At 33.7% G+C, this 26,200-nt stretch overlaps 1 protein-coding gene across 1 annotated transcript in view; it reads left to right on the top strand.

The window, feature by feature from the left end:
* The window catches only part of LOC111173533 (disintegrin and metalloproteinase domain-containing protein 5-like), a 134,668-nt gene that overhangs the window by 95,639 nt on the left and 12,829 nt on the right, over positions 1 to 26,200 (top strand). The window contains exons 16-18 of the mRNA XM_022571269.2: positions 374 to 593; positions 14,531 to 14,617; positions 15,336 to 15,447. Coding sequence (XP_022426977.2) covers positions 374 to 593; positions 14,531 to 14,617; positions 15,336 to 15,447 — 419 coding nt within the window. The remainder of the gene's footprint in view (positions 1 to 373; positions 594 to 14,530; positions 14,618 to 15,335; positions 15,448 to 26,200) is intronic.

Here is a 26,200-nt window from a genome sequence, read left to right on the forward strand (position 1 = left end):
TTATATATTTATGCTATATATTATAAATATGTATTTATATACATCAAATATTTGTAGTTAGAGTTACTTATCCCATTGTACTAATGAAAAAAATCAAAGACCAATGATCATTTGCTCAAATTTCAGAAGCTAATATAGAACAGATCATGGCTGTCAGATTGCAAAAATGATTAATTTTTCCCTTGCTACATTTCTGCACAAAACAAAAAAAGCCACATCATACATGAGTCAGTGTGCTCAAAAAAATTTACTTAGAGAAAATTTTTGAAATGTGGATTTAAGTTAGTAAAATACTTTAAAAATTTAGCTATATCAGCAATCTACATTATTTCTGTAAATAATAAGAAACTTTTCTTCTTCATTATGCTTCTAGCAATATGTTATGTGGAAAATTAGTTTGTACCTGGCCTCACAAAGCTTTAGTAACACGCACAAATTTATCTGTGATTTATACACACGTACGAGATGACATGTGTACGTCAACATTTCTAAACACAGAGAAGACACCTAGAAATACACTGACCACAGTTGAAAAACCTGAAGACAGAGATCAAACATTTGTAGAAGATGGCACTGTGTGTGGTCCTGAAATGGTAATTATAACTAAATATTTTAAGTGTTTTAAAAATTACTTTTTATGCTTATACTCATTTTGCCAATATACCAACCAATGCATTTTAAAACAGCCTTATTGAGGTATCATTTGCCATAAAATTCACCCATGGTAAGTGTACAATTCATTGCTTTTGATTAATTTATAGAGTTGCACAACCATCACCACATTCAATTTTAGACCCTGCTATCGCCCCCCAGATTTCCCTGTTGCCCATATTGAACACCTCACCCCTAAGCAACACCCCTATTATTAACATATAACAACAGTATGGTACATTTGTTATAATCAATGAAGCAATGTTGATACATTATTTTTAACTGAATTCCATGCTTCATTCAGATTTCCTTGGCTTTTACCTAGTGTCCTTTTGCAGGATTCTAGTCAGAATACCACAGGACATTTATTAAGCTCCTCTTGACAATTTCTCAAAATTTCCTTGTTTTTGATGGCCTTGACATTTTGGAGTAGAACTGGTTGATATTCTGTAGAATGTCCCTCAATTTGGATTTGTGTAATGTTTTTCTTGTGATTAGATTGGGTTTATGTGTTCTTGGGAGGAAAATGCACAGGTAAAGTGCCCTTTCATCATATCAAGTATATGTGCATGTTGACGTTAACCTTGATTACCTGGCTGAGGTAATGTTTCCAGATTTCTCACTGTAAAATTACTCTTTTCCCCCTCTTTCCATTTTGCACTTTATTGAAAAAAGTCACTATGTATATACCAGACTTAAAAAGTAGGAAGTTATGTTCCGTCTTATCGAGGGCTCGGGATCTACATACATTTTTTATTGAGGTATAGTTGATTTATGATATTATAAAAGTTTCAGGTATGCAGCAGAGTGATTCAACATTTTTATAGATTACACTCTAAAGTTATTATAAAATATTGGTTATAGTCCCTTTGCTGTATAATATATACTTGTAGTTTATTTATTTTACATATATTCTTAATCACCTGTGCCTCTCTTTCCCCTCCCCACTTCCCTATCCCCACTGGTAACCACTAGTTTGTTTTCTATACCTGTTTCTGTTTTGTTATGTTCACTCATTTCATATTTTAGATTCCATATATGTGATAATATATAGTATTTGTCTTTCTCTTTCTTTTTGATTTGCATTTCTCTGATAATTAGTGATGTTGAGCATCTTTTCATGTGCTTTTTGGCCATCTGTATGTTTTCTTTGGAGAAATGTCTATTTAGACCTTCTGTCCATTTTTTATTGGGTTGTTCGCTCTTTTGACATAGAGCTGCATGAGCTGTTTGTATATTTTGGAGATTAATCCCTCATTGGTAGCTTTGTTTGTAAATATTTTCTCCCATTCTGTGGGTTGTCTTTTCATTTTGTTTATGGTTTCCTTTGCAGTGCACAAGCATTTAAGTTTAATTAGGTCCCATTTGTTTATTTTTGTTTTTATTTCCATTACTCTAGGAGAGGGCTCAAAAAATATTTTGCTCTGATTTATGTCAAAGAGTGTTCTGCCTATGTTTTCCTCTAAGAGTTTTATAGTATCTGGTCTTATATTTAGGACTTTAATCCATTTTGAGTTTATTTTTGTGTATGATGTTAAAGGATGTTCTAATTTCATTCTTTTACATGTAGCTGTCCAGTTTTACCAACACCACTTACTGAAAAGACTGTCTTTATTTCATTGTATATTCTTGCCTCATTTGTCGTAGATTGACCATAGGTGTGTGGGTGTATTTCTAGACTAAAGGAGACAGTAGAGAAAAATGTTCCAGACAAAGGAGCAAAATAAAAACCCACAAGAACAACTAAATGAAGTGGAGATAGACAAGCTACCTGAAAAAGAATTCAGAGTAATGATAGTAAAGATCATCCAGGATCTCAGAAAAAGAATGGAGGGACAGACCAAGAAATTACAAGAGATGTTTAACAAAGAGCTAGAAGATTTAAAGAACAGATAGAGATGAACAATACAATAAGTGAAATGAAAAATACACTAGAAGGAATCAATAGCAGAGTAACTGAGGCAGAAAAACGAATAAGTGAGCTGGAAGACAGAATGGTAGAAATCACTGCCACAAGACAGAATAAAGAAAAAAGAATGAAAAGAAATGAGGGCAGTCTAAGAGACCTCTGGCGCAACATTAAATGCACCAAGATTTGCATTAAAGGGGTCCCAGGAGGAGAAGAGAGAGAGAAAGGGCCTGAGAATATTTTTGAAGAGATTATAGCCAAAAATTCTCTAACTTTAGCAAGGAAACAGTCACTCAAGTCCAGGAAATGCAGAGAATCCCATACAAGAGAAACCCAAGGATTAACACACTGAGACACATATTAATGAAACAAATAAAAATTAAAGACAAGAAAAAATATTAAAAGCCACAAGGGAAAATCAACAAATAACACACAAGGGAACCCTGATAAGGCTATCAGCTGATTTTTCAGCAGAAACTCTGCAGGCCAGAAGGGAATGGCTCTGCATATTTTAAATGATGAAAGGGAAAAACCTACAACCAAGAATATGCTATCCAACAAGGCTCTCATTCAGATTTGATGGAAAAATCAAAAGTTTTCCAGACAAGCAAAAGCTAAGAGAATTCAGCACCACCAAACCAGCATTACAAAAAATCCTAAAGGAAATTCTCTAGGTGGAAAAGAAAAGGCCACAACAAGAAAAAAGAAAATTATGAATGGAGAAGCTCACCATTAAAGGCAAACATAAAGTAAAGGTAGGAATTCATCCACACACAAATATGATATCAAAACAAGCAATTGTGAGAAGAGGGGAGTACAAATACAGGATATTGGAAATGCATTTGAAACTAAGAGATCAACAATTTTAAACAGTCTGGTATACATATAGACTGCTATATCGAAACGTCATGGGAACCACACAACAAAAATCTACAATAGATACACAGACAAAAAAGAAAAAGTAATCTAAGCACATCACTAAAGATAGACATCAAATCACAACACGAGAACAAAAGACAAAGGGAGAAAAAAGACCCCCCCAAAAATCCAAAACAGTTAATAAATGGCAATAAAACATACATATCAATAATTACCTTAAATGTAAATGTATTAAATACTCCAACCAAAAGACCTAGAATGGCTGAATAGATATAAAAACAAGACCTATATATATGCTGTCTACAAGAGACCCACTTCAGATCTAAGGACACATACAGACTGAAAGTGAGGGGATGGAAAAAGATAATCCATGGAAATGGGAATCAAAAGAAGCTGGTGTAGCACTATTCATACCAGACAAAATAGATTTTAAAATACAGAACGTTACAAGAGGCAAAGCAGGGACAGTACATAATGATCAAGGGATAAATCCAAGAAGAAGATATAACAATTGTAAATATATATGCACCCAGCATAGGAGCACCTCAAAATATAAGGCAAATGCTAACAGCCATAAAAGGAGAAATTGACAATAATGCAATGATAGTGGGGGATTGTAACACCCCACTTTCATCAATGGACAGATCATCCAGACAGAAAACCAGTAAAGACACAGACCTTAAATGACACATAGACCAAGGGGACTTAATTGATATTTATAGAACATTCCATTTGAAAGCAACAGAATAAACTTTCCTCTCAAGTGCTCATGGAACATTCTCCAGGATAGACCATACCTTGGGTCATGAAGCAAACCTCAGTAAATTTAAGAAAATCGAAATCACATCAAGCATCTTTTCTGACCACAATGCTATGAGACAAGATATCAATTACAGGGAAAAAAACTGTAAAAAATATAAACACATGGAGGCTAAACAATATGCTACTAAATAACCAAGAGATCACTGAAGAAATCAAAGAGGAAATCAAAAAATACCTAGAGACAAATTACAATGAAAACATGATGATCCAAAACCTATGGGATGCAGCAAAAGCAGTTCTAAGAGGGCAGTTTATAGCAATACAAACCTACCTCAAGAAACAAGAAAAATCTCAAATAAATCTAACCTTACACCTAAAGGAATTAGAGAAAGAAGAACAAACAAAACCCAAAGTTAGTAGAAGGAAAGAAATCATAAAGATCAGAGCAGAAATAAATGAAATAGAAACAAAGAAAACAATAAAAGATCAATGAAACTAAAAGTTGGTTCTTTGAGAAGTTAAACAAAATTGATAAACCTTTAGCCAGACTCATCAAGAAAAAAAAGCAGAGGACTCAAGTCAATAAAATTAAAATTGAAAAAGGACAAGTTACAACTGATGATTATGAATTTTCAGCATCTTTTTATGTGCCTGTTTGCCTTCTGTATGTCTTCCTGGGAAAAATATCTATTCAGGTCTTCTGTTCATTTTTTAATTGAGTATTTTGGGTTTTTGATATTGAGTTGTATGACCTGTGTATATATTTTGCATATTAACCCCTTGTTGATCATATCATTTGTAAATATTTTCTCCCATTCAGTAGGTTTTCTTCATTTTGTCAATGGTTTCCTTGCTGTGCAAAAGCTTTTGAGTTTAATAAGGTCCTGTTTGTTTATTTATGCTTTTGTTTCCTTTGTCTTAGGTTACAGACCAAAAAAAATTATTGCTACAATTTATGACAAAGAGCATTCTTTTATGTTTTCTTCAAGAAGTTTTATGGTCTCCAGTCTTACATTTAGGTATTTAATCCATTTTCAGTTTATTTTTTGTCTATGGGTTGAGAAAATGTTCTAAATTAATTATTTTACATGTAGCTGTCCAGTTTTCCCAGCATCACTTATTGATGTCTTTTTACCATTGTCTATTCTTGCTTCCTTTGTGATAGATTAATTCACCATAAGTGTGTTGGTTTACTTCTGGGCTCTCTATATGGGTCCATTAATCTGTGTGTCTTTTTTATGCCAGTACCGTATTGTTTTGATTACTGTTGCTTTGTGATATAGTGTGAAATCAGGGAGAGTTATACATCCTGCTTTGTTCTTTTTCTCAAGATTGTTTTGGCTATTTGGGGTCTTTTGGGGTTCCACATACATTTTAGAATTATTTGTTCTATTTCAGTGAAAATTTGTCATGGGTATCTTGATAGGGCTTGCATTAAATCTGTAGATTGCTTTAGGTAGTATGGACGTTTTAACAATATTCTTCCAATCTATGAACACAGTACATCTTTCCATCTGTTTGTATTGTCATCAGTTACTTTCATCAGTGTCTTACAGTTTTCTAAGTACTGGTCTTTTACCTCCTTAGATTTATTCCTAGGTATTGTATTATTTTGATGCAACTGGAATTGGAATTTTGAAAAAAATTTCTCTGATAGTGTATAAAAATGGGGCAGATTTCTGTATATTAGTTTTGTATCATGCATCTTTACTGAATTAGCTTTAGTAGTTTTTGTGGTATTTTTAGGGTTTCCTATACATAATATCATGTCATCTGCAAACAGTGACAGTTTTATTTCTTCCTTTTCAATTTGAATTTCTTTTATTTTTTTCTCGTCTGATTGTTCTGGCTAGGACTTAAAATACTATGGTGAATAAAAGTGGTGAGAGGGGGCATTCTTGTCTTGTTCCTGATCTTAGAGGAAATGGTTTGAGCTTTTCACCATTGAGTATGATGTTAGCTATGGAATTAGCATGTATGTCCCTTATTACATTGAGGTATATTCCTTCTATTCCCACTTTGTTGAGAGTTTGTATTATAAGTGGCATTGAATTTTGTCAATAGATTTTTCTGCATGTATTGAGATAATCATATAATTTTTATTCTTAAATTTGTTAATATGTGTATCACATTGATTGAATTGTGGGTATTGAACCATTTTTGTATCTCTGGAATACATTCCCACTGCATCATGGTGTATGATCCTTTTCATATATTGTTGGATTTGGTTTGCTAATATTTTGTTGAGGATTTTTGCATCTATGTTTGTCAGTGATATTTCCTTGTAATTTTCTTTTTCGTGTGTGATATCTTGGTCTGGTTTTGGTATCAGGGTGATACTGGCCTCTTAGAATGATTTTGGGTACATTTCTTTCTCTGCAATTTTTTAGAATAATTTGAGCAAAATAGCTGTTAACTCTCTTACAAATGTTTGGTAGAATTTTACTGTGAATCCATCTAGTCCTGGACTTCTGTTTGTTGGGAGTGTTTTTAAATTACTGATTCTGTTTCATACTGGTAATTGGTCTGTTCAGATTTTGTTTTTACCCCTTATTCAGTCTTGGGAAATTGTACATTTCTAGGACTTTGTCCATTTCATTGTCATATAATTTTTGGAATATCTTTTATGATCCTTTGTATTTCTGTTGTGTTAGTTGTAACTTTTTTTTTTCCATTTCTGGTATTATTGATTTGGGCCCTCTCTCTTCTTTTTCTTGATGGGTCTGGCTAAAGGTTTATTAATTTTGTTTCTTTTTCAAGGAACCAGCTCTTGTTTCATTGGTCTCTTCTATTGTGTGTGGGGTTTTTTTGTCCCTATTTTAGTTATTTTGGCTCTGATCTTTATGATTTCACTCTTTCAAATAACTTTGGATTTTGTTTGTTCTCCTTTTTCTAGTTCCTTTAAGTAACTAAAGGAGTTTAAGTTAAGTTGTTAAGTAAGTTTAAGTTGTTTGAGATTTTTCTTGTCTCCTGAGGTATACTTGTATCATTATAATCTTCCTTCTTAGAGCTACCTTTGCTGCATTCCATGGATTTTCAATTATAGTGTTTTAATTTTCGTTGTCTCCGGGCATTTAAAATTTCTTATTTGATTTCTTCAGTGATACATTTTTGTTGTGTAGCATCTTATTCAGGCTCCACGTTTGTTTGTTTTTTTCCCTCATAGTTAATTTCTAGTCTCAATCACTTTGTGGTCAGAAAAGTTGCTTTATATGATTTCAACTAAATTTACCTGGACTTGTTTTGTGGCCTAGTATCTTTTTTTTGTGGCATGTGATCTGTCCTGGAGAATGTTCCCTGTGCACTTGAAAAGAATGTGTATTCTACTGCTTTAGATGGAATGTTCTATATATATCTATGAAGTCTCTTTGTTTTAATGTGTTATTTAAGGCCAGTGTTTCCTTACTGATTTTCTGTCAGTATGATCTCTTCATTGTTGTAAGTGGGCCGTTAAAGTCCCCCACTATTATTGTGTTACTGTCAATTTCTCCCTTTATGTCTGTTAATATTTGCTTTATGTGTTTAATTGCTTCTATGTTGGGTGCATGCATATTTAAAGGTTTTCTTATCTTGTGCTAATCCTTTTATCATTGTCATCATTTATATTATCATCTCTGTTTCTTATAACAGTCTTTATTTTAAAGTCTATTTTGTGTGATATAATTATTGCTATCCTGGCTTTCTTTTTGTTTCCATTTGTATGGAATACCCTTTTTTATTCCCTCACAGTCCATGTGTGTCTTTAGCTCTGAAGTGAGTCTCTTATAGGCAGCATGTATATGATCTTGTTTCTGTATTCATTTAGCTACTCTGTGTCTTTTGATTGGAACATTTAGTCCACTTTCCTTTAAAGTAATTATTGATAGTCATGTACTTGTTGCTATTTTATTATTTGTTTTGGGGTTGTTTTTGTACTTCTCTATTTGTCACTTTCTCTTTTTTCTCTCTTACCTTCTGATTTAATGACTATAGTTAGTGTTATGTTTGCACACTCATTATCTTTTTTTGTGTGTGTGTATCTATTATAGATTTTTGGTTTGTGGTTAACATGAAGTTTATATAAAACTATATATATATATAATTTTAAATTGCTGATTTCTGAAGTTCAACCACATTTTAACAATCCTGCATTTTACTCCCCTTCCCCCACATTTTTGACATCATATTTTTGTTTTTCATATCCCTTTACTATTCATTGTGGATATAAGTGACTTTACTATTTTTGTCTTTTAACCTTCCATGTATATAAATATGTGGTTGATTTACTACCATTACTATATATTTTCATTAACCAGTGAGATATTTTTTTTGTAATTTTCGCGTTTCTAGTTGTGGACTTTTCATTTTCATTTAGAGAAGTCCCTTTAACATTTTTTGTAAAGGTGGCTTGCTGGTGCTGAACTCTTTCAGCTTTTGCTTGCCTGTAAAACTTGATCTTACCATCAAATCTGAATGAAAGCCTTGCCAGCTAGAGTATTGTTGGTTGTCGTTTTTCTTCCTTTCATCACTTTAAAAATATTGTGCCACCCCCTTCTGACCTGCAAAGTTTCTGCTGAAAAGTCAGCTAATAGTCTTATGGGAGTTCTCGTGTATGTAATTTGTTGTTTTCCCCTTTTTGCTTTTAATATTCTTTGTCTTTAATTTTTGCCATTTTCACTACAGTGTGTCTTGGTGTAGTCCTCTTTGGGTTGATCCTATTTGGAACTTTCTCTGCTTCCTGTGCTTGGATGTCTGCTTCCTTTTCGAGGTTAGGGATTTTTTTCAGTTATTACATTTTAAAATATGTTTTCAGTCCCTTTCCCTCTCTCTTCTCCTTCCGAGATCTCTATAAAATGAATATTAGTGCACAGAATATTGTACCAGAGGTCTCTTAAGCTTTCCTCATTTCCTCTTATTCTTTTTTCTGTTCAGCATCAGTGATTTCCACTACTCTGTCTTCCAGCTCACTGATCCACTCCTCTGTATCAATTAGTCTATAATTGATTTCTTCTAGTGTGTTTTCTATTTCAGTTATTGTATTCTTCATCTCTGTTTGGTTGTTCTTTATATTTTCTAACTCTTTTTTAGAAATTTCTAACTTTTCACTTTTTTCTTCCAATCTTCTCCTGAGTTCTTTGATCATTACCTTCAATTCTTTGTTGGGTAGACTTGCAGATCATTTTAAACTTTCAAGACTTTTTGTTAAGCTCTTTGAAGGCACAGAGTAAATATTTTAGGGTCTAAATTTTACTTTAGGCTAAATTTGCCCCAGTTCTGAGTTGTGACCCTTCTATGGTCTCTACTGAATATTCTATTCATTCAACATGGCCTGTACATTCACGCTGATAGGACCTTGTATGATTTCCAGGTTGTGTGATTTCAGGAACTATTCATCTTATAGTTCCTTGCTAATTTTTTTCCTCTGGAAGCAGTTCTTGTTCAGTCTTATGGATGTTAGCCATGTGCAGGTGCAGATTGTATTCAGCCAAAGACAGAAGGCAGTTCCTATGTAGGTTTATAGAACTCTTTCATTTGTAGTTCCCTCCTCTAGAATAGTCTTCCCAGCAAATTCTAGGTTCCACAGCCTCCTAACCTTCACATACTTGAATCTCCATCTCCTTTACTCAACAAGATTTCCCGACTGTGTTTGGGTTCCTCCTCACTATGCCTTAATCAGGAAATTGCCTCCAAGCAAAGAGCCTGGAAAATAGGAGGGCTCACCTCATTTGTTTTTTTTTTTTCTCAGAGATCATAGTCTTGTTCTGCCTATAGTCCAATGTGTAAAAATAGTTGTTTTCTATAATTTGTCTAGTTTTCTAGTTATTTATGGTAGGAGGGTAATGGTGGACCATTATTGAGCCTATAAATAATTGTATTGCCATAAAAAGTGAAGGAACAGTAAATGTATTGTGTCTGAATTTGAGGGCACTAGTGAGAACCAGTTCCTAGTTTTAAAATGTTTCATTTCAGTTTATAAAAGCATAGCTAATAAACTGAGGATTAGAAATGCATCAAGAAGAAAGAAAAAGGGCTTTCTGATCTGAAATGTATAACCACAGTTAATTTTTCTCATTATTTAATTTAACCCTGTATAATTGATTCTTATTCCCCTGGATTTTGAGTTAGCAGTTTGCTTTCATATAGCATTATGTTCCTGGATATAAAGGATTCCAATAAAGCCTGATTCAGCCATATGGTGTGTTTTGAAATTGTCTACTCAGTATCAGCTTGAGCACCATATCCTGTACCTGTGAGTCTAATTCTTGAATTCAAATAGTTTAGAATACCTGATATGATCCTTTCTACATGTCAATGAAGACCTAGTTTCTATCCTGTACCTGAAAGCAGAAACTTTAGGTAAACATTAGAGAAAAGCACAACATACCAGTTGATCAAAAGCCTGAAAAGTTTGAATGGTTCATTTATGAGAGTCATCAATAGTATGGGAATGGAGAAAAGCAAAATCTCTTATTTTGCAGACAGGGGTGTGATAATAACTATTTATTAAGAGTTTGATCAAAGTTTCTCTTGAGGATAAGAAAATATTATGAAGAGAAGTGGACTTGAGTTTCTACAAGCATTCAATCCATTCTAGTTACATGTACAATATATGAAACATTTATGCTGAGAACATTAGTTATGCTTATATTAATAACATTTAAAATTAACCTAGGGAAGGCTGGCTGAATTTCTTTGACAGTTCTTCCTATGCAGCTCTTACATTGCTATCTATTAGGAAATAATGGGGAATATCATAAATTAGGAGTTTGGGATTACAGTATACACACTACTATGTATAAACTAGGTACACAACAAGGACCTACTGTACAGCACAGAGAACTATATTCAAGGTCTTGTAACAACCTATAATGGAAAAGAACCTGAAAAAGAAAACATATATATATATCTGAATCACTTTGCTGTACACCTGAAACTAACACAACATTGTAAATTAACTACTTAAATTTTAAAATGAATTAAAAAAAGAAAGATACTGTAAAATTCTTCCCAACTGCAATTAGGAACAATAGTTTCTCTTATTTTGTAAAAAGCCATTATAATATGATGAGTTTTCATTAAAAAATTAATATCTTACAAAAATAAATAAATAATGGAGAATACCAAACCAATTGTAATTATTTCTAGCATTCTTATATTTATGAGATAAGAGAACAAATCTGTTATTTTCTGATGGCAATCTCAGAAATCTCAAAGATAGTTTTAGGTATTATTAAAATCATGAAGAAAAAAATATTTTTGACTTTAGACTCTGACCTTGGTAAGGTAAAGTCACCAGAGTTGTCCAAGGTGGTTACTTAATTAAAAAGGATTATTGGTTATCTAGTAAAAATTGCTTAACTCCCTGTTAATCAAAGTGACAGTGCAAGAGCTTGCATAAAATAGGAAAAGGTAGTAAAATTATAGGGAACTTTAGCTCTTTCAAAAAACAGGGAGGTGTTTAAAAATAACCATTTACATAATACAAAGCACAGAAAATTATTCTGGTGAAATATTGAATCTCTGCCATCCAGGTAAATTTATAGAAAGTAAACAAAAACCTTATACTACCACTGTTAAGAGCAAATTGAATACTTCACAAGCAATTTCCATGTATATAATTTTTAAAAACCCAAATTCTAATTTTGCATCAATATAGTATGAGGCTTTACGGTATTCACAAGGATATTTTTTAAATTATCTTATGAATGACCCCACCAAAATTGAACAATTGTTGCTAAATTTTTTTCAGAATCATTATTTTCTTCTGCATAGGTATTATCAACAAAACCAAGGTTACCTTGCACAAAATGTCTATAATTTTCCATATTCATTCAAGCCTTGACTTTCACTGTCCTCTTTCATATTCTGAAACAACCAGATATAGCATTAGGATAAAACAGTTTTGTCAACAGAAGCAATTACAAACAGAAGCAATTATACATCCTATTATCCTGAGACATAATTGTCTTCTGCCATTATTGCTACTGGCATGTCCTAATTGTAGTAATTATAATTTTTAACCCAATTAAGTTATATTTCAGAAAGATGTAAAGGTAGATAATTTATTTCTGCCTCTCATACAGAAGCTAGTTAGCAGCCTAAAAACTCATACACACCTAATACAATCCCTTACAGTCACACTCATTTTCTTTTTAAAGTGACAAAAATGAACAAGTTAATACAACCCAAAGGTATAGCCATTCTGTAATATATAAGCTAAGCAAAATTATATGTGTATACACATGTGTATATGCATATATACAAGCACTCACAAATATATACACATCATGGGCAGACTTACTGACTTGGTCAAGAATCAGAAACAAAAACAAAGCAACAAAAAACCAAAATGAGAAGAAAAAAACTCAGAGAAATGGAGAATCAGCCAAGTTAAATTTTTGATGCCACTTGGGAATCACCCTACTTTATAGGCATTAGGTAAAAGAATGTTGAAATACAGTTGTTAGGTTCTAAGTAAAATCTGCTAATGTCCTATAGAGTAATAAAACCATAATTTCGGGTTATCATTTCAATCAGACAAAACTCATTTACATATCGGCCAGACAAAAACTATGTTAACATATAAGTTCACAAAATCTAGGCTCTTATCAGTACTGACTAGCAAGTTATACAAAGTACATTCCTTAAATAATTAAATAACCTTTAGGTTTACCTTAGATGGGTCCTTTAATGAATGTTCAAAAATGACATTGAAAAGAAATGTGGTTCTCCAATTTTCTCTATTTACAAGTGTGGACAATTTTTAACAGGTATATTAGCAATATTCCAGCAATATTTGTTTTTAATGACCTCCATACCTCTTTTTAACAGCAACATTACTTTTAAGTAATTTTTATACAGATCATTTTTTTATGTTCTGCAATATGTAATCAAGTGCTTTTGCATGCACTATAGGGAGTAATTTTTTAGCTAACATTTGAAGATCTCATGTGAATACTAGTTTGGGGCGAGTAAGTTATTATATGATCAAGCATTTTTCCTCCTTTGGAATGTTTTTGCAACAACTTTCTTGAATTGTATTCATTGTTTCAATAGAACCTCCAAATTTACACTGATTTTAACTTCTTATAATCAACTCTGATTTTTTTCTGATTGGTAGATGAATGTTTTGATTAAATTGAATACTATTATTACAATATTATATTCTGCTGTAACATATTATAGTTATCACTTATGTTATACATAAGAACAAGAGAACAGTATTAACAGTTTAATAATATAGCATACTATAATTTTAGAATGTTTTAGAATGTTCTAATATCCTATAAACAAACAATATATCTAACAACCATTTAATGTTCTAATGAATCCTAGAAATTATTAATTCCAAGAGCTACTCTGGAAAATTAAATAAATGTACATTTCTTTTGCGAGAAAGTCTCAAGGTTTGCTTGCTAAATTCAAATTTATTTTTATATAATGCTCTTTGTTAATAGTGCAAGAAAATAATCCAAGTATCTGTTACATCTTGCTCATTTGGAAACATATAGATACAAATAAGACCTGAGATCTCTCTCCCCTTGAAATGTAAATGATATTGGCTCAAATCTCTATTTCAGAATTCTGATCCTCTTCTTTCTGCATACCCTGTTATTATGATCCAAAGACACAACAAAACTCTTCTGTAAAGTATTGACTTTACTGAAAAATTTTGTGTAATTGGGAAAGGTCACACAATTTAATGCCATAAATTAGGACGATGTAATTCACACATTAAACATTCCTTTTCTTAGAAGGCCTTTTAGCCATCTCACCCATGGGAGTCTCTCATTGTCCTATTACCTCATATAATTACCTGTTATCCTTGCTTTCTTCTCATTTTCTTCCCCATATGGAATAGTAACTTACCTTCCTTTGCTCCTCATACCAATGATTTTAATACCTCAGCCTCCCACTCGAAGCTTCTTAACCTTGACTGCACATGATAATCACCTGGACCCTGGCCCCAGAGATTTTAATATAACGGTTTCAGGAGGTACCCAGGCCTGTGTATTTTTAAAATGCTTCTCAGATAATTATTGAACTGAAGGGACTAATCAAATTATTTTTCCAGATATTTCTCTTTCTAAGAGGACTTCTGGTGCTAGATGGTAAGAAAATAAAAGTTTCAACTTCTTATATAAGACTATACATTTACAGTCTGAAAGCATATAGCTTATTTCACATTTATTTCAATGCAGTCACAATTATTACTTTATGTTTTGGATTTTTATGCCAATTCTTGGTAATACGAACTCTTGAATTTTCTTGAATTTTTTCTTATGTATTATCTATGCACACAATCTGATGGTTTGACTGAATTTGTTTACTTCTTTTGCTTTGTTTCAGTATTGTCTGAGATTTAACTGTGTAGAGCTTAAATACCATGTCAATTTTCAGAGTTGCAATTCTACCAGAGATTGTAATTCAAATGGAGTAAGTAATTTCAGCTTTCATTTTAAGCAACATGCTCTGAACAATTCAGTAAACAGTTTGGAGATTTAAAGAAATCATTTGAATAATTTTTTTGATCACTTTCATGCTGCTTGGTGTCATTTAACAGTTTGTAACTTATAACTTCAATCTTATCTTCTTGAGAAATCTTGCCAAACTGTTTATTAGAGAAGATAAAGTAGAAACATTTAAGATGATTCTGGATGTATAAGATGTTTGGTAAATATGTGGGCTGGATGTGCTATAAGCACTATGTGTTACCATCTAACCAAAATGATCTTATTTTTACAGAGAGAAAGCAGGAAATGGTAAATAAAGGTCATTAGGATTTTCTTGCTGGTCTTGCTCATTAATTTAGTGTCTGGGCTGTTCTGTGAAACTAGGAAGTAAATGGTAATTAGAGGCATGTTACTGGTGATTGACAATAGTTTGGTCTGGCTGTGGGGAGAGTTGAAAGAATTTATTTGGCAAAAGAATTTATTTGGCAAAAATTGATTTGGCAACAGAAGCCAGATATACTTTTTACGGTATGGGAAATGTCAAGAGAAAATTTGTTGAATTTGTCTATTTAAGGTAAATTCTCTGGAATGGATAAATTATCTGGAATAAATTCTCTGTTGAATATGTGTAGAATATTAATTGGCCTCTATTGAAAACCATCTTTGTACATAAAAATTGTTCTATTTTCTGATTATTCTAGGTCTGCAACAATTTTAACAATTGCCATTGTAAAATGGGGTTTGCTCCTCCTCGTTGCAAGCCGATGGCAGACGATTTTGGAAGTATTGATGATGGACACAGGGGCAAAGTTGGTTAGTGTCTTTAAAACTTTATTAATCAAAGACAATATGTAAGAATAAATTACAGTTGTAGGTTCCAAGTCACATTGCAAAGCAACTAATGTCAACAAATACGGTTTTACTTTACTTGTAAGATTTTAAAAGACTCTAAGACAGCTAAGTTTGAACTCTTCTTTATATATCAACACTGACATTGTCTAACAAAAAGTGTAACTAGTGGTAGGAAATTTTAAAAGTAGAAATTCCAGTGCATATAATTTGATTAGTTAATTTAGATTATTTACTTTGTATTGTCTCATATATTCCTAGTTTTAAATGATGTTCGTAGTCATTGTGATATTAATGCCACCAGAATCTTTCAAGGCTACTCCTTTCTCCTGCATTTTAGGGGCTACAATCTCATCTTTAGAAATTTCCCTTTAGGATATCCCCTCTAGGGTTCCTGAGTAGTATTTTGAGATCAAGCAGGCCTGGATGAGACTGGGAACACGTGGGGGATAGTCCCTGGTTCCAGAAGGTTATTGGAGCCCACCTAAACTAACCTGGGAGAAGAGGAGGTCTGTCTACCTTTACAAACCCTTTTTCTTTTGGGGCAATTAAATGGTGAACTCCTGGGCAGACTTATGTGTAGCTTGACTATTAGTGGGGGGCATACCTAGGGTGAGTAACTTTTCAGACAGCTAAAACACAGCTGTATCAGACTGTGTATCAGATCAAAAAATAAACATAATCATTTAACATATACAACTACACGTATATTATTATTTTCACATAAATATGTTGAATGAATAGGCATTTATTTGAAATTGTATATTATTCTGTACTGTGTGCTTTTGTTACATAAATTGCTATTATTTAAGTGAAATAGCAATAGAACTAGTAAACAGTGCTGATCAATAGTAGTTTATAGAACAACCAATTAAAAAATAAAATATGTGAGCAAAAACAGCAATACTTTATAATGAGAATATTTTATAATGTAACCTCTGATACAGCAATTTATTTTACCTCTTTTTAAAAATTCTTTACTAGATATTTAAATTTTGCATGGCTATCTTATTGTTTATTCTCAAGATACATAAACATAGGACTTTTAGAAAGGAGAAAGAATATAAATATGATAGGAATGATTAAAGATATGCTCATATTTAATGAAAATAACATTGACATGCTTCCTTCTGTGCCATAATACAGTCAGACATATTTTTGATTTTTGGTTTCATTTTCCAGTTATACTTTTCTGAACTGCTTGCAGCCTATAAGACATTCTTCTTTTAAGTAGTAGCAAAATGGAATAGAATCAAATGTAAAATTCATTTTGACTTGAAGCTCTGTTTTAACAAACCCACATTTACTGAATTCTGGTGTCAGTCCATCGTGGTGGCATTAAGCTAAGTATCTTGACAAAAGCATTTGAGCATGGGATACTTGGGTCTTATTTACTAGATACAGCAGGTTTTCAGGCTTGGAAATATTATTTTGCAGCTCTTCAAAACTCATTCTCTTTGTTTCTACAGGCTTATTCTAGTAGGCCACCTCTCTGTCAATCAGCTCCTTTGCATATTTAAATTCATCTTATAGGCTGTCCATGTCTATAAGGCCCATCATATTTATACACTCCAAAGCACATTGGATGTCATGTGTTAAATCTCTCTTTCTCAGGGAGCATGCTTTAAAGCATAGAAGTAATCTTAATTAGTGAAATCTAAGTTGAATTCCACATAAATTACAGTTTTAATAAAGGAACTGAGAAGGTCCTTCTTAACTTGCTTACCCATTTCTGGTTACATTTTTTTGAGTTCTGAAGCAGTTTTATTTCCAAAAATATGAGTCATTTTTTCATTGTATGAGTTGTTGTCACAACCTGTGCAAATCATAGAACTACCCAGGTACAGTCAGTGCATCCTTTTCTATAATCCTGATGGCCCCTTCACAGGTCATCAGATTGTTTTGGAGAAATAGCACATAAATTTCTGCTTCACTACACACTTTTTTTCCTATTCTCATTCTCTATGAATTTCAAAATTAGAGAAGTACATTCTTCTTGTCCAAACTTTTAAAAATAAGATTTTACATCTTAAATATTTTAACATATCTTTTATGGTCAGTAAGGAGTACAGTCATCTTCTACACTTGTTTAAGGAAGCAATTTCTTTCCATTTTGTGAAAAAAATTTAAAAAAAAATTTTTTTTTAAATTAAAAAAAATTCTTGGTAAGTGCTTATGCGTTTTGAGGAAACTGAAACTGACTGAAACTTTCATTATAAAAGCATTTATATCACAGGAAAACAAATCACACTCCTTTTGGTGTTGTGTACCAGGTGTACAGGACATTTGGCAAGTGAGATCTTTTTCTTTTCTTCATTAAAAAATTTATAGGCTGAATGGAACTTGCAAAAATTTACATTTGCCCTGTCTGCTAACTACACATATAGATGAGCAGAGTCTAGTTTGTATTTGAGCAAGATAGCAAAAATCTTTTTGTTTTATATGGTTTTATTAAAATTTTCATAGAAATTCAGAAGCCTATTTGAAACTCTGTTCTGGAAACCAAATTACCTAAGAGCTGGGGGCAATATTTTGCTGCCACATTCACTTGGTAAAATGTGACAGAATCATTACTTCACTGTGAGGAGTCAACAGATGTTATCAAAATAACTCTTTTTTCTCCTGTTGGGCATTTTAGTTGCAATCTATGAATCTGGAAATGTAATTTCACTCAGTTTTGTAGAGCAAACAAGAAACTGAATGAATAGATAAAACATTTTTGTTCTTGTGGTGTACCCAAACTAATTCAGTGGTAGCTATTTTTATTTGAACATTGCTATCTTTTGGGAAGACAATTTGTTTTTTTCATTTAGGAAACAGAAAAATATGATTGACTTCGAAATACTTGCTTGTCTCACTGCAGACATTTGAGATTCCATCTCCATATGTAGCTTGCACAGCTCCTTCTCCACCATACCCAAATCCAAATATTTTAAATTGAGATATAACTGATGTATAACATTACATTAGTTTCAGGTGTACAACATAGTGATTTGATATTGTATACCTTGGAAAATAATCACTATAATGAGTCTAGGTAACAGCTGTCACCATGCATAGTTACAAAATTTTTTTTCTTGTGTTGAGAACTTTTAAGTTCTAATCTCTTAGCAACTTTTAAATAAGCAACACTGTATTATTGAATGCTTCTGCACACTAAGCGGAGATGTCGGCACAGCCGTTTCACACTGGGCACTCTGGTTTGAAGTGTTGGGTGCAAAGCCTCTGCACTCGACACCTTATGAGGGAGTGAAACAAGACTAAGCACAAAGGGAAAAAAAAAGGAGGCAGAGACAAGATGGCGGGGTAGAAAGACGTTAGTTAGCTCACCCTCTCTCACAAAAACACCAAAATCACAACTAACTGCTGAACAACCATCAACAGAAAAATACTGGGACCTACCAAAAAGGATATGCTACATCCAAATATAAAGAAAAAGCCACAACGAGATGGTAGGAGGGGCACAGTAGTGATAAATCAAATCCCATACCCATCGGGTGGGCAACCCACAAACTGGAAAATAATTGTATTGCAGAGGTTCTCCCAAAGGAGTGAAAGTTATGAGCCCCATGTCAGGCTCCCCAGCCTAGGGGTCTGTCATTGGTAGGAGGAGACCTCTGAGCATCTAGCTCTGAAGGTCAGCGGGGTTTGATCACAGTAATTCCACAGGACTTGGGGAAACAGAACCTCCACTCTTGGAGGGCATACACAAGGTCTTGTGTGCACCAGGTCCCAGGGAAAAAGCAGTGACCTCATAAGAGCCTGGACCAGACCGACCTGCTGGTATTGGTGGGTCTCCTGCGCAGGCTGGGGGTGGTTGTGGACTACTGCAGGGACAAAGACACTGGTGGCAGTAGTTCTGGGGCGTACTCATTGGCATGAGCCCTGCTGGAGGCTGCCATTTTCTCACCAAGACCTGGCCCCACCTAACTGCCTATAGGCTCCAGTGCTGGGATGCCTCATGCCAAACAACAAGCAGGATGGGAACATAACCCCACCTATCAGTGAACAGGTTGCCTAAAGTCTTCCTGAGCCCACAGCTTCCCACTAAACACACCCCTTGACATGGCCCTGCCCACCATAGGGACAAGACCCAGTTCCACCCACCAGTGGGCAGGAACCCGTCCCTCCCATCGGGAAGCTGGCACAAGTCCCTTAGACCAGCATCTTCCACCAGGGGGCAGACAGCAGAAGCAAGAAGAATGACAACCCTACAGCCTGTGGAACGGAAACCACAATCACAGAAAGTTAGACAAAATGAGATGGCAGAGGAATATATCCCAGAGCAAGGAACAAGATAAAACCCCAGAAGAACAACTAAGTGAAGTGGAGATAGGCAATCTACCCAAAAAAGAATTCAGAGTAATGACAGTAAATATGATCTAAAATCTTGGAAAAAGAATGGAGGCACAGACTGGGAAGATACAAGAAATGGTTAACAATGAGCTAGAAAATCTAAAGAACAAACTAACAGAGATGAACAGTAAAATAACTGGAATGAAAAATACACTAGAAGGAATCAATAGCAGAATAAATGTGGCAGAAGAATGGATAAGTTACCTGGAAGACAGAATGGTGGAAATCACTGCCAGGGAACAGAATAAAGAAAAAAGAATGAAAAGAAATGAGGAGAGTCTAAGAGACCTCTGGGACAACATTAAATGCATCTCATTATAGCAGTCCCAGAGGAGAAGAGAGAGAGAAAGGACCTGAGAAAATATTTGAAGATATAATAGCTGAAAAATTCCCTAACGTGGGAAAGGAAACAGTCACCCAAGTCAGGAAGCGCAGACTCTCAGGCAGGATGAACCCAAGGAGAAACATACTGAGACACATAGTAGTCAAATTGATAAAAATAAAAGAGGAAATATAAAAAGCAACAAGGGAAAAGCAACAAATAAAATGCAAGGGAATTTGCATAAGGTTATCAGCTGATTTTTCAGCAGAAACTCTACAGGCCAGAAAGGAGTGGCATGATATATTTAAAGTGGTGAAAGGGTAGAACCTGCAACCAAGAATACTCCACCCAGCAGGGCTTTCATTCAGATTTGACAGAGAAATCAAAAGCTTTACAGACAAGCCAAAGCTAAGAGAATTCGGCACTACCAGACCAGCTTTGCAATAAACGCTAAAGGAATTTTCTAGGTGGAAAAGAAAAGGCCACAACAAGAAACAAGAAATATATGAATGGAAAAGCTCACCAGTAAAGGCAAATATATCATAAAGGTAGGAAATAATCTGCACCCAAATATATCAAAACCGGCAATTGTGAGAAGATAGTACAAATGCAGGATATTGGGAATGCATTTGAAATTAAAAGACTGGCAACTTAGAACAATCTTGTTTATATATACACTGCTATATCAAAACCTCATGGCAACCCTAAACTGAAGATCTACAGTAGATACACGCACAAAAAGAATAAGGAATCCAAACACAACAGTAAAGTTAGTTATCAAATCACAAGAGAAGAGAACAAAAGAGGAAGGGAAGAAAAAGACCAAAAAAAACCCAAAACAATTAAGAAAATGGCAATAAAAACATATATATTGATAATTACCTTAAATGTAAATGGATTAAATCCTCCAACCAAAAGACAGAGACTGGCTGAATGGATAGAAAAACAAGACCTATATATATGCTGTCTACAAGAGACCCACTTCAGATCTAAAGACACATACAGATGGAAGTGAGGAGATGGAAAAAGTTATTCCATGAAAATGGAAATCAAAAGAAAGCTGGAGTAGCGATACTCATATCAGACAAAATAGACTTTATAATAAAGACTGTTACAAGAGACAAAGAAGGACAGTACACAATGATCAAGGGATAAATCTAAGAAGACATAACAATTGTAAATATATATGCACCCAACACAGGAACATCTCAATATATAAGACAAATGTTAACAGATATAAGAGGAGAAATTGATAGTAACACAATAATAGTGGGGGACATTGACACCCCACTTACACCAATGAACAGATCATCCAGACAGAAAATCAATAAGGAAATACAGGCCTTAAATGACACATTAGATCCTATGGACTTAATTGATATCTATATATCATTCTATCTGAAAACAGCAGAATACACATTGTTTTCATGTGCACATGGAGCATTCCCAGGATAGATCACATCTTGGGCCACAAAGCAAGCCTCAGTAAATATAAGAAAATTTAAATCATATCAAGCATCTTTTTTGACCACAGTGCTATGAGATTAGAAATCAACTATAAGAAACAAACTGTAAAATACTGTATTATTTACTACAGTCACCATGATGTACATTAAATCCTCATGATGTATTTATTTTGTAAGTGGAAGTTTGTACCTTTTGACCCCCTTCAGCCAATTTGCTCATCCCCCACCCCAATGCGTGGCAACCACCAATCTGTTCTCTGTATCTATGAGCTTGTTTTTTGTTTTGTTTTGTTTTTTAGATTCTACATGTAAGTAAGATCATATGGTACTTGTTTTACTCTGTCTGACTTATTTCATTTAGCATAATGAAATATATGAGCCTTGAGGCTCATCCATGTTCTTGCAAATGCCAAGATTTTATTCTTTTTATGGCTGAATAATATTTCATTTTATATATATATACCTATATCACATTTTTTGGTCAGGATGATGGATGATTGTTTCCATATCTTGGCTGCTGTAAATACTGCTGCAATGACCATGGAGGTATACGTATCTTTTTAAGTTAGTGTTTTCATTTCCTTTGGGTATATACCCAGAAGTCGAATTGCTGGATCATATGGTAGTTATATTCTTAAATTTTTTGAGGAACATGCATGCTGTATTCCATAGTGGCTAACCCAATTTACATTCCAACCAACACTGCATGAGGGTTTCCTTTTCTCTACATCCTCACCAACACTTGTTATGGCTATTTTTGAGACTAGCCATTCTGACAGGTGTGAGGTAATATCTCATTGTGGTTTTGATTTGAATTTTCCCAATGATTTGTGACGTTGAGCATCTTATCATATACTTGTTGGCTATTTGGATGTCTTCTTTGGAAAAATGTCTATTCAAATCTTCTGCCCATTTTTTAATTGGATTTTTTTTTGTTTTGCTCTTAAGTTGTATGACATCTTTGTATATTTTGGATATTAACCCCTTATCAGATGTATGATTTGCAAATACATTTTCCCATTCACTAGGTTGTCTTTTCATTTTGTTGCTAGTTTACTTTGCTGTGAAATAGCTTTTACATTTGATGTTTTGCTACTTGTTGATTTTTGCTTTAGTTGCCTTTGCTTTTGGTGTCAGATTCAAAAAATCATCACCAAGATTAAAGTCAAGGAGTTTACTGCCTATATTTTCTTGTAGGAGTTTTATGGTTTCAGGTCTTACATTCAACTCTTTAATCCATTTTGAGTTAATTTTTATGTGTTGTGTTAGATAGTGGTCCAGTTTCACTCTTTTACATGTAGCTGTTCAGTTTTCCCAACACAATTTATTGAAGAGACTATCCTTTCTAGATTGTATATTTTTGGCTCCTTTGTTATATGTTAATTGACCATATATGCATGGTTTATTTCTAGGTCCAAATTATTTTTGGCATGTTGTACAATATGCTATGTTTTGGTTACTTACATATCTAATCTAGTTGTATATGTTCTTCCATCTGTCACTAGGAACAGTCATTTAGCCTTCTTGTTCAGTGATGTCTGGGTCATCCTGGTGTTAGTATTGTCATCATTCTGATTTTTATTATCTGAGCTCTTAGAAAAGATCACAATATTGACAATATGAAAAATTAGTGCTATCTTGACACAAAGCACAACAGTTAATCCACAGACTAAGTCAAAGATGTACTGTTCACATTAATGATTTCAATACCCTTAGGTTGCACACTTTCACTCAGAGTGAACATCAGTAGTCAGAGTTAAAAATAGCAACAGCAACTGCAGATAATCTATGCTATATTCACTTGACACCAAAACAATGTTGCTTTTAGTTCCTGGGTATTTTTTTTAAGCTTCTGTATGAATTTTGTTTTTTCCTTCCAAATTTCCAAGCCAGTTTCTAAAAATCAGAAAATTTCCCATCCTGTTAATGGATGCCCCGGTATATAAGGCTTTCCTTACAACACTTGGAACAGTGCCAGGCCAACAATCATAGTTAGTTACCCTAGGCCACTTTAGGTCCAAATGGCAGTACTGTGGTTGCACCTGAGCCTGGGCTCAGAGGAAACCTTCCAATACAACTAGTTTCTTTTAGTCAGCTGCTGTAGGCTGTATTCATCCCCTCTATTCTGGGGCCTGTAGGTCTACCCCAAAAGCCCTGGGCTGGTATGTCAGCTGACTGCCTGTTCTGTGCCCAAATTATCTCCTTGGGGCCCTGTACCCAGTCAAGGAAACCCTGGGCTGCTGATGGGCCTGGACTCCATGTGGGAGACGCCCTTGTGATGCTGAATGCATTTGGGGGCATAAAGAGTTTGAGAGGCAAGGTGATCCCAAGGAATCCAAGTTTGCTTTATATCCTCATTTTATTTATTTTGAATATCACTGACTTATGTTAACAGAATATGGCCTGGAAAAACCTCAAATTATGGAATTTATCATGGCCTTATTTGTAACCAGTATCTTATTGTCTTTTGTTAATATTTCATGGATATTTTCAAAGAATGTATAATCTTTTTACAGCATTACATACAAAGATATAACATGTACATAATTAAATATAATTAAATATGTGTGGTTGTGTGTATGACTTACTTGTTTGCATATTCTAGAATCTAAATCCTCATATATTTTTGTTAACTTGTCTACTTGGTATATAAAATTTATACATCAAGTTTATTTAATCTTATAATTTTTCTTTTAATAATTTTTAGATAATCTTAACCCCAGAAGTTAACCACTACTAATATTATATATTATTATTGATTTTCAGGTGTTATTATCAACCTTTTAAATATATGACAAGCCAGCAGTAAAAAAATTTCCACTCGCATTTCTTTAATTTCATGAGGCTTCCCAATTATCTTATGGTTGTAGGAAATTTATAATTATTCTGCGTATTTTTCTTTCATTACCCTTGACAATCACTTCTAGTGATATTTTTGACCTTTTCTAACACACATACATTTTTATATGTATATGTTTAATTGTTAAACATGCAGAACATAAAATTTACCATTTTAACCATTATTAAATGTATGAATCAGTGACATTAAATATATTGGTGTACACTGTTGTAAACCCACCATCCATCTCCAGAACTCTTTCATCTTGCAAAACTGGAACTCTATATTCATTAAACGATAATTCCCCATTCCTCTCTTCCTCAACCCCTGGAGGCCACCATTCTACTTTCTGTTTCTATGAATTTGACCACTTTCACATACCTTATAGAAGTGGAATTATACATTATTTGTCCTTTTATTTATGGTTTATTTCATTTAACATAATGTCTTCAAAGTTCACCCATGTTGTAGCATGTCAAAATTTCATTCCATTTTAAGGCCATATAATATTCGGTTGCATGTATATATCACATTTGGTTTATCCATTGATCTGCTGATGGATACCTGGCTTACTTCCACCTTTTGACTATTGTGGATAATGATGCTGTGAACGTGGGTGTACAAATATCTGTTTGAGTCCATGCTTTCAATACTTTGAGTATATACCTAAATGTGGAATTGCTGGATAATATAGTAATCCTATATTTAACTTTCTGAGGAACCACCAAACTCTTTTTCATAGAGGCTGAATCATTTTACATTCTCATCAGTGAGTTTTCTAATTTCTCCATATCCTCACCAACTTTTCTTTTTATAGTAACCAACCTAATAAGTGTAAAGTGATAACTCATTGTGGTTTTGATCTCTCTATGGGTATATCAGGATCTGTGGATCAAAAATTACCAGTTTAATTTTTAAGAATATCATCATTTTGTTGAACACTGTTATCAGAAGATCTGTTGTATTTTATTTTATTTTATTTTATTTATTTATTTATTTTTTTTTGCGGTACGCGGGCCTCTCACTGTTGTGGCCTCTCCTGTTGCGGAGCACATGGATCACGGGCCCAGCCACTCCGTGGCATATGGGATCTTCCCGGACCGGGGCACGAACCCGTGGCCCCTGCATCAGCAGGCGGACTCTCAACCACTGCGCCACCAGGGAAGCCCGATCTGTTGTATTTTAAATTGCTACTTTTAATTATAGGAAACCTGATTTTTGTGTGTACATTTTATCAATGGACTATCATCATTTTCAAAAGGCTTTTAGTTGATTTTTTTTAGGGGGTTGATATTTTTTAAATGATATGAACTGAAGTTAATAATTTTGCCACACCTTTTTAATAATAATTTTCCTTTCTTTCCTCTTCTTCAGTTAATTTCACCTTCTCTCTCTCTCATTTCATAATTGTATTGGGTAATCCATTCAGAATAACAGGAAATCATCATGAAAGAGGCTATCATTACTTCTTAGGAATACCTCTAATATTGTCTCATGAAAAGGCTGCTCCTTTTGATTCAATATTTATCTTGCTGAGAAAATATTTATCTCTCCCAATTTTATTTAAAATCAGGAATGTATTTTGGGCTTTATTAGATATGTGTAAGGCATCTATTGAACTGATTATATTGTCTTATATTGCCTTTGAAGATTTTCTAATACTAAACCATCTTGTCTTCTAGCCTGAAGTTCTCTAGACTATTAGGTAATGAATATCGCTAGGAAGGAAAGTGT

This window comes from Delphinapterus leucas, chromosome 21, assembly GCF_059928025.1.
Source record: "Delphinapterus leucas isolate spDelLeu-1000000601 "Yukka" chromosome 21, BTC_Dleu_Yukka2, whole genome shotgun sequence".
Classification (NCBI taxonomy): domain Eukaryota; kingdom Metazoa; phylum Chordata; class Mammalia; order Artiodactyla; family Monodontidae; genus Delphinapterus; species Delphinapterus leucas.